This window comes from Schistocerca gregaria, chromosome 8, assembly GCF_023897955.1.
Source record: "Schistocerca gregaria isolate iqSchGreg1 chromosome 8, iqSchGreg1.2, whole genome shotgun sequence".
In the NCBI taxonomy this organism is placed as follows: domain Eukaryota; kingdom Metazoa; phylum Arthropoda; class Insecta; order Orthoptera; family Acrididae; genus Schistocerca; species Schistocerca gregaria.
In genome coordinates, this window is record NC_064927.1 from 102005880 (window position 1) to 102015853 (window position 9974).

Consider the following 9974-nt stretch of genomic DNA (forward strand, 5'->3'; position numbering starts at 1 on the left):
CCCACAATCACCACAGTCATCCAGCAAAGAACACAGTCTTTCTACACAAATGCAGAAAACTCACCATACGAGACCATCACTAGCTTGGGATCTGACCCATTACATATTAACTACAAACATCCTAAAAACACACTAACCAGACACTTTAAGTACTAAGTCACAGTAACACATAAAGAAAATACACAAAAAAAAATTACATTAAAAACAAAACCATGCATCTGGAAACTTTAGTTGAGACAGAAGGCATTAAGGCAAAAGCCACAGGACCTTCAAAAACTACATGGGCAGATGCCCAGACATGAGCAACGACAACGACGGCGGGTGCCACTGTGTGGGGAGACGCTGACTAGAGCGGAGCGCTCGACTGACTGCCTGCCTGCCTGTTTGCTCGTGATGCCGCCCAAGACTAGCGGGAAAGCCGCCAAGAAGGCTGGCAAGGCGCAGAAGAACATTTCGAAGGGCGACAAGAAGAAGAAGCGCAAGAGGAAGGAGAGCTATGCCATCTACATCTACAAGGTGCTGAAGCAGGTGCACCCTGACACGGGCATCTCGTCGAAGGCGATGAGCATCATGAACAGCTTCGTGAACGACATTTTCAAGCGCATTGCGGCCGATGCTTCTCGCCTGGCGCACTACAACAAGCGCTCGACCATCACGTCCCGCGAGATCCAGAACGCTGTGCGGCTCTTGCTGCCTGGCGAGCTGGCCAAGCACGCGGTGAGCGAGGGCACGAAGGCGGTGACCAAGTACACGAGCTCCAAGTAAGGAGGTGGCTCTTGGAGATAGGAGGCTCGTCCGTCGCGTGGCGCGGCGAGAGCGGCAAAAAACGACCCTTTTCAGGGCCACCAAAATGCCTTTGCGGGAAGGGCGGAATTGTTGTTGTGAGCAGGTGGACGGCGGCACAGCTGTAGCTGTGGTGCGGCGCCGGCGCCTTTGGTTTTGGTGTGACGTTGGGATAGGTACTTTTTTTAGCCACAGCACACACAGCCGGCTCGTGGGCGTGGGTGTTTCGAGACGTTGTACGTGTTAGGGGGGCGGATCGCTGGAGTTGGCTTGTTTGATATATTTTTTGTCCCCTTTGTATGGTATGGCCGGAGGTGTGGAACGGAAAGAAAGAAAGAAAGGAAAGCAAACCGCGATTGTCGGATGTCACACCGTTGGCGCATCATACGTGGCGAGGGTGAGAAACACGTTGCCGCCTACTGCTGCTCTACGCCGAGCGGGTGGGTGAGTGAGTGGGTGGGTTAGTTAGTTAGTTGGTTGGGCGACGTAAAAGTGGAGCGTGGAGGTGTGTGTGTGTGTGTGGTAGATGAACGTGAGGAGACACCCATTGTAATGTATTTGTACGCGCGAGGTGAGTTAGGAGACACGCGCCACGACGTACGGTACCCTCTTTTGACCTGACGTCTGACGTCTGGTTTTTGTTTTTGTTTTTGTTTGTGGAGGCGGTGTCGTCATTCTGGATGCACGTGTATTTTCCGTTCAGTTGAGTGAGGTGACGCGAGACGACGGCGTCGGTGGTGGTGTTTTTTGTTGTTGGCGCCGGTGATCCGGTCCGTCGCCCCGGGGATGAAGAGGGGCACCGTCGGTAACGAGAAGTTGAACTTTGTGATCGGTCGAATGTCCGGCGTGTGAGGAATAGGGTGGGTTGAAAAGAAGGTAGCAGAAGAAGAAAAGAAACGCAGTGTAGGGCAACGGGTGGGGGGGGGGGGGACGGTGAACGTTCCCGTGGTGTCGGAGGTGTGCAGTGGAGAAAAAAAAAAAACAAAAAACAAAAAAAAGCGCGTAACGGCGCGGCTGCTGCAAGTGTAAGTGTCTGCCATGGTGGAAACGAAACGTTCTCTCTAACTCTGGTGGTGTCCCCTCGCACAAGACGCTCTCTGGGCGGGTTTTATTCATTCATTCATTTTTGGACGTGGGACCACGCATTGTCACGTAGCGTAGAATGCGCAAGAGTCCAGTGAGACTGGCGGCGGTATAGCCGAATACACGGAATGATCTGAGCAGCGTCAGCTGCACTGCACTCCCCGGAAAAGAATCTTGATGCCGTGCTAACTGAAATTTGGTGGACGGGGTTCTCAAGGCTGTTTTCCTATTTGTTGTGTAGTTGAGCTGGTGAAATGGAAATGACGTCGAAGAAGCAGTTAGGTTAGGTTCACCGTTGGACACTGTATTGTGCTCACAGAAACGGAAACAAACTGTTATGGAAATGCCCTAGTTGATGAAAGGAAATGTGTTTGAATACAGGATGGTAAAGACAAGACCAAGTGCGTTGAAAGAAACGTTGCGAAGGAACGAACGTTCCGTGAATTGGTTTCTTTTTGTTTTTTTGTTCCCAAGTTGTACAATGGACGACGTTGTGCCATATCGCAGCATCGCATCATCCCCAGGTTTTATTTCAATTGAGCGATAAAAAAGAAAAAAGAAAAACAACAACACTATCGAAATGGTCTATGGTGTCTGACCCAAAATTGTTGTCTTTAAATCACTACCCAACTATGTCGTAATTTTTTTTTTTTTTACAGTGGCTGCCCAATGACCTAGATATAACAGAGAAACACATGGAGTGTCAGATGTTTGTTTTCTTTTCCCCCCGTCAAGTGGCAAATGCGAACACCGTGAGCTGTAATTGACGATCGACACTAGTATGGCGCGAAAAGGGGGTGCGACCTGTGCAGTTGTGGGTGAAACTTTGGTGATGGGCTGTCATGCGGCATCGCGTGCGTTCATTACCCCTCGTCGTCGTCGGCGGCGGCGCCGGCGCCGCAGCTCCGTCCAGCTCGCGCTCTCGCAAACAACCCTGTCCTAATGCAGCGTCTCCCTCACTGCAATTTTCACAGGGAAACTGTGTGGCCGGTTTTTTTTGTGTGTGTGTTTCCCCCAGCTGTGTGGCCGGTGGGGGTGTGTCAACCGTTGGCCTCAAGCTCCGCCGACCAAAAAGTGTTCAGTGTATCCAGTGTGAGAGAGGTTGACGCTTTTCGTGGTGTGTGTGTGGGGCAATGTTTTGAAAAGTTTGCAACGTACGTTAAGAAGTGTTGACGCTGAAACTTGCAGGCTGTGTGGCCCTGGTGGTTGGCTGGCTGGAGACGCGGGTGTGTCCAGTCGGTCGGTTGTTGTGGCTGAAAGGTACGTATACGTTTCCGCCGTCCTGTCGGAACTGCGTCTGTCTGACGGTGGGGTGGGAAGGTATGACGTGACATGCAGTTTTTATTAGGTCAGCCTTGTTGTGTATTGTTCCATTTGTTGCTCACTCGTCACCCGTATTTGGTGTCGCGATGTATGTGGACGTACTGCTGGATCAGTGTCAGGGTTTCCGTGGGAGGTGTTGGTTGAATTTGCCTGACACGGCTCAGTCCGCAATTGCCCTCCCGTTCGTTGATGTGATATGTGGTTTCTGAGGAAGAATGTGTACGAGATAGTTGCCCTGCCCTGCCCTTTGTTTCGCGTTCGTGTGTGCCCCCCTTGTTGTGTAGCGTGGGTTGAACATGGTTCTTTACCGAGTGAGGGGGCGGGAATGGGATCGACGGATCGTTGCTGTTGCTGTCACCGTCAAGACAACGCACGCACGCACCCCTGCCCTACGAGAAGGTGTGTCAACCGGGGTTTCGGTAGTCGTGTGTGTAGGGGACGGGGAGAAGCAAAGTGGAGAGTGCGGCACGGGCAGAGAGTGGAATTGGGGCGCGTTGATGTTGGGAAACATCCCCCAAGGGTTGCGGGATGTGGCGGTGAGAGCGGGGGGCGGGGGGAGAAAAGAAAAGCGAAAAAGAACAAAGGAAAAGAAGGAAGAGGAAGAGGAGGAGGCGTGCGTGTGCGCAGTGGCGGGGCCCCAAAGACCTGTCGTGTGGTGTCGGCCGAACGCGAACGCGAACGCGTGTGCGTGTGCGGGGCAGCGTCGGCACGGAGAAGCGAGGAGGAGAGAGAGAGAGAGCTGGTCTGATGGGTATTTTAACCCCTGTACTCGAAGGACCGGATCTGTCCTTGATCCCTGCCTTCTGTCTGATTATGTTGGGTAACAAAATGATGGGATGATAGGGTCTTGAGTGTGTGTAGATGTTTGTTGCCTTGAGTGAGTGTTATGGTGTTTTTATTTGTATACTGTTTATCATGGTATGTTGTAGTTTCTGGTGTTTGTCGTGATGGGAAATGTCGTTCTTGGGTCGGGTGGATTTTGTCCCAGATTTCTGATGAGTGGGTGGTTCGAATCCGTGGTTTGGTGGAAAAACTTTATGGATTTTCTTTGGATGATTTCCGGGATTTTGAGTATGTTATGATTTGTGTATATGTCTCGGTTTGTCTGGTACCGGCCAGCATCAGCAGCAAGTCTGAAGTATTTGTTCTGCACCCTTTTTTACTTTTGTTATGTTGGTGTCTGCGGCCATTGACCAGATTTTAGAGCCGTAAGTGATGGCTGGTTCTATGATGGTTTTGAAGATTTTCTTTTTGGCGCGCATATTTATTCTGTTTCCTTTGATGATTGGGTACAGTCTGAATATTGCTCCTGCAGCCTTGTTACAAATGTGTGTAACATGGTCTCTAAATGTCAACCTCTTGTCTAGCTTGATGCCTAGATACTTTATTGTGTCTGACCATGGAAGATTGTTATTTCTGAAGCGTATATGCAGGTTAGGAGGTATTCTTTTGAATGTGAATCGTATTGCTTGGGTTTTCTCCGCGTTTATTGTTATTTTTCCATTGGTTAGCCCATTTCTGGATGGATTGTAGGTGTTGCTCTATTTTTGTGACTATATATTGCAGGTTAGAACTGCTGCGGTGGACTGCAGTGTCGTCTGCAAATGGTGACAAGTGTCCTCCCAGCTGTTTGGGGATATCATTTGTTTTGTGTATATTGAGTAGAGAATGGGCCCCAGCACTGAGCCTTGCGGGACTCCAGCCTCTATGGATCTAGTGTTACTTGCCGCTCCTGGTAAGTGGACATAGAATGCTCTGTTGCGGAGAAAAGAAGCAATAATGTGGATGGGGCAGTTGTACTGGTGGAGCTTGTAGATAAGGCCTTGATGCCATACCTTATCCAAATGCTTTTCCAGTGTCATCAAGCAGGACTGCTCCAGTACTGTGTCTAATGTTTCTGGCCTGACATATGTGCTCGACTAGTCTGGTCACCTGGTGGGTGGTGCTGTGTTCTTCGCGGAATTCGAATTGTTCTAGGATGATTATGTTGTTATCCTTTAAGAATTTCTTCAGTTCAGTTTGAATGAGCTTTTCGAGAACCTTTCCGAGGAAGTCTAACAAGGAAATTGGCCTATAGTTTTGCGGAAATAATAAGTCCTTGTTTGGCTTTCATAATGTGATGATTCGGGCCTGTTTCCAAGTTTTGGGAAAGTAGTTTAGTCTGAAGCAAGCATTATATATTGATGTTAGATAATTGATAGTTGCTGGAGGTAGATGATGTAGTAGTTGCGGTTTGATGGAATCTTGGCCTGATGCCTTCTTAGGATGTATGTTTCTGATGTGATAAGATATGGTGTTTCTGCGTTTATTGGATTGAAAGATGTTCTGATCGGGGCACTGAGGATGCGGTTTACCCTTCTGAGTACCATTTCCTGGTGGTCATCAGTTTCGTCATCTACCGCTTCTGGTGCTTGGAATTGCCTTTCTAGTGAATCCGCCAGTGCTTCAGCTCGGTCTGTGGGGTCGTAGACTAGTCCACGTTCCCCATGGAGCGGCTGTATAGATGTTTCGTTTAGTTTACGAGTTTTAAGAATTTTCCAGAATTTTTCCTGGTTCCTTTCTGCTTCTCGTAACGTTTCCTCCCACGCTTCGCTACGGTGGTTTTTGGAGCTCTCTTTTGATCATCCTGGCCAATTGTTCTGATTTTCGTCGGTCGGCTGGGTCCCTGTAGTTTTGCCATCTCTTTGTGACGCGCGCGGGCTGCGGTTGACGCCTTTGGTGGCAACGGCCAGGGCAAGCAGCGGTGTGTGGTGTGGTGCAGGGCGGGCAGGGGCAGGGGCAGTGGTGGTGGACTGGACGCGACGGATGGCCTGGGGGCGAAAAACGGGCCGGCCGGCGGACGGATGTTGAGAGAGGCGGCGCGCACGCGTCTCTCGCGGACACAGGCGCCACAGCGTTGATTGGAAGGAGGTGCGGTGCGGTGCGGGGAAGTAGTAGTTGGGAATGTGCGTAACCGTGCGGGGATGGGCCCAGGAAAAAGACGGTCGTGGCCCCTGTCTTGGGTGCGTGTCGACGTCAGCACGTCGGTGTGGTGTGGTGTGGTCTGGTGTGGGCAGGGAGGGGGGAAAGTGGGCTGCGGCTGCGGAGGGAATGGTGGTAGGGAGTAGGCACATGTGGGCGGGCGCAAAATCGGCCGGTGCCCGTAAACCGCCGCGGGATATTGGGTGGAAAAGAGGGAAATTGTAGAAAGGAAAACAAGCGGAGGGGGCGAACGTGGTGGCGGATGTGTTTGTGGGCATGTGGTGGGGGGACGGGCGGGGGCGAGGCGACAGCTTGATTTTTCTTTTTTCTTTTTTTTTTTTTGTTTGTTGTTTTTTTGCGTGTGTGTGGCCTTGGAGAGGCTGGTCTGTCCGGCTAAGCTTTGGGTGCGTGTGTTGGTACTTTTTCGTTTTTTCTTGTTCTGCAGAGCAGGGGCGGGGCGGATGCGCGGCAGTGGGAACGGCTGGCTGGCTGGACGGGCGGCCACCGCACCGCACCTGTGCCCAGAGGAGGAGGAGGAGGAGGAGGAGGAGACGCTGGCGGCGGGCCCGGCTCCTGGGGCTGTTGCATGCGCTGTGCAAGAAAGGAAGAGTGGGTTTGTTTGGCTGGTGAAGTGCATTATTTAGTCTGGGCTTGCCGGCCTGGCTCGATGCGCAGGTAGATAGATGCCGGCGGCGACCGCAGGCAGGCGCGTTGTGTGTACAGAGGGACGAGCCCGGTGTTTTGCAAGCAGGATGTGGCGTGCCGAGTGGAGAGGCGGCGGCTCGGCTCGGCCCGGTTCGGGAATCGGCCCGGCCCGGTCCGGTCCGGCGGTGCCGCGCTGTTGTCGCGGACGTGAGCGCCCCCTGGCGGGCGGGTGGTTGGCGGCGGCGTGGTGGACGCGTGTGGCAGTTGTGTGCACGGTTCCTTGGGCGAGTGTTGGCGCGTCGTCAGGGAGGTATGTGTTGCGGCCGCGTCTGCTGCGCGCTGCGTCGTTGAGTGCGCGCCCTTGTGTCGACTGTGTGTGGGCGGCGTTGTTGTGGGCACGTGTTCTCTGCCGAGGGCGTCGTAAAAAAGTGGGTCGCGGTGTGCGTGCGTAGCCCGTGATGATGTATGTGCGTCACGTCACGTCACGTCACGTCACGTCACGTCGTTGTGTGCGAAACGGCTGCCGAGAGGTGTGTGGTAAGTGCGAAGCGCGAATGTGCGGCGTTTGGCGGTTTCGGTGTGTTTTCTGTTTTTGCGGCGTGAGAGTGGGGCTGGCTGGCTGGCTTTTGTTGGTTGCCTTTTGTGTGTAGGTTGATGGCGCGACGCGGAGGGGACGCCGTTTGCTGCGTGCCTTGCCTCGCGTGTGGGGTGTGCACGTGTGTTGGCGTGCCGTGCATGTGTGTTTGGGTCGTGGGGGCGGTGTGTTTTTGTTTGTATTTTGATTTTCATTTTTTGGCGTATTGTGTTGTGTATGGCAAGGGCGAGAGGAGTAGTGCGGTAGTGCAGTAGTGTCGTTGCGGCACTGGCGTCTGGTGGGGCTGTGCGTCGTGGCGGGAAAGGTGTGTAGGTTGCGGCGATGCGGCGAGCCCGTCGTTTGACGGTGTGCCGGGTGAGTTGCGCTGCGAATCGAGTGTGGCGGGAAGGGAGCTGCGTGGCGCCTGCGTCGTTGGCAGCAGGGGCTGTGCTTTTGAGAGTTTGTTTGATTTCGGGAAGACGACGACGACGACGACGACGACGACGACGACGACTGGTTGGTTGGTTGGTGGGTGGGGTGGCGTGCGCGTTTGTCGTACTGGGCGAGTCGATTGCCTGCCGGCTGGCGAAAGGTGCGCCGCCGCCCGTCTCGCGCTCTGTTTTTTTCTGTGTGTGTCGGCTGCGTTTTGTTTGCGGTGCGCGCAAAAACGGTGGTGCCGAAAGTGTGCCGGCGTGGCGTTGCGGCTGCGACCGCGACGGACGGCGCGACCGGTTGCTTCGTCTCGCCCGCCACCAGTTCCGAACGTCGGGCGGTGGCGGCTGATGGTCCGCCCTTGGTAGCGGCAGCAAAGCTGGTGGACGGGTGCACCTTACGAGAAGGAGAAGCCCCTCCGCTCCGTTGGTTGCGGCCCCTTTTAAAGGCCGAACAGCCTCTGTAGCTGGCAACGAGCACGCCGCCGCAGTTGCAGCTCGTCGGCTTTTCTTCCTTGGCAATCCCGAAAGACTTGCTCTCTTGCTGTCCCGCGCACTTGACGCAGCGGGGCAACATAGAGGGAGACATGGTCGGGCCTCTGGCAGGAAAAGCACTGGGCCCTCTTGCCTTTGGCTCGGAGAGATTCCACCTCAACCCTGACCCGGCCGACCCGCTGCACCTGGAAAATCTTCCGATTTTCCAGGTTGTCGACGAGGACAACCTGGTACAGCAGCATGTCGCGGTGCGTGCGCGGGGACTTCATCAGTCCGGTGGACCGGACGCCGAAGCCCATGTCCTTGAGTACTTCTCGAAGATATTCCGCACCAAACTTGAGGGGAAGGTATCGAAACACCACCTTCAGAAGTTTGAGCGGCTCAGAGGGGTGCGTGTAGCACGGGAGGCCATCTCTGCAGATGGTGTCCATCACCGCGTGTTTCTCCTCGTTGGAGGACACCGTGACCTTGTAGAGGTCACGGCCAGAGGTCTTGACAGTGGCGGACGTGGCCACCCTGTCTAATTTTTGCTGGAACTCCTTGTACCCGGCCGCTCATTGGATGACGATGGGCGGCGGCTTCTTTTGGGCCGACACAGGAGGCGCGGCGCCATCTTCCATCGCGTCCACGCTGGCGCCCGTGAACGCGTTGGCGGTCGGCAGCGGCGTCGGTTGCTGCAGTGCAGCAGCCCTGGCAGTATGCCTCCTGGGAGGAGCGACAAAACCATCCTCGTCCGGCTGCCGCGAAGTGGCAGGTGGACGAGTGGGCCGCCACGTCTCCGTCGGTCTCGGCGAGGCGGCGCTCGCGGAGGAGCCCGCGATAGTCGTCCCAGACTCTGTAGTGGAAGGCCGGGAAGCCCTCGAGGCCATCTTCCGCCGCCTCGCTGTGTCAGACGTCTGAGAGGGAGTGTCAGAATCGTCATGCGTCACAGCCCGGCGCTTTCTGGGCGCACGGGCAGCATCAGAGTCAGTGTCACGGCGCTCTGATTCGGCAATCGCCTCAGCCAAATTTGCGTCAGGTAGGTCGATGTCCTCCATCTTGGTGGCCGCAGCTAGCGTAGCCACGGGCTCTTCTTGTGTCTCGGGGACCAGGGCTGCAACCGAGGGCACATCGACCTCTTCAGTGGTCGAGGCCAGCGGCGCAACTCCCGCCGAGGCCGCCACCGCCGGGACCGCAGACTCGCGCGATGCGACCATCGGGGCTCTCGGTGGCACACCCGGCACTTGCTGCTGTACGGTGGCAGCCTTATGAATGTTACAGAAGGCGAGTATAGTCGCCTCGTCGTCCTTTCGACCAGGGTAGGAGCCCCCATGTGCGAGTTTGTTCATAAGAATGAACACTCGATCACGAGAGAGCGCATCACAATCCGAAGAGTCAATCCTGTCATTGTCAGTTGTCGTAAGCCGGTTCTCATAGCTGGGGGCCCGGATGGGGCCGCCACCGGGAACAGCTCAGTCGCCTGAGCTGGCCCCGACGGACGGCGATCCGCCACACCCTTCGCAAGTAAAGCAACCTCTCTCAACGACATCTCGAACAGCACTGCGTGTCGCGCGTGTGTGTGTGCGTGCCGGCGCCGGCGGTTTGCTTGCTTGCTTCGCACATGAAATTTCTCATCTTGAGGATGTAAAGGAGGAGTTTGTTGTCGTTAGACATTTACTCCACTTAGATGGGGTGAGGTT

The 9974-nt window shown here is 54.7% G+C and overlaps 1 protein-coding gene across 1 annotated transcript; it reads right to left on the reverse strand.

The window, feature by feature from the left end:
- Nucleotides 1–8849: 8849 nt before the first annotated feature.
- On the reverse strand, nt 8850–9623 carry LOC126285055 (anti-sigma-I factor RsgI2-like). The gene has a single exon (XM_049984379.1). The coding sequence runs from the start codon at nt 9621–9623 to the stop codon at nt 8850–8852; it is 774 nt and encodes a 257-aa protein (XP_049840336.1).
- Between the last annotated feature and the right edge of the window lie 351 nt (nt 9624–9974).

Coding starts and splice junctions, on each gene's coding strand:
- LOC126285055 (XM_049984379.1), bottom strand. CDS start 9,623: ATGAACAAACTCGCACATGGGGGCTCCTACCCTGGTCGAAAGGACGAC.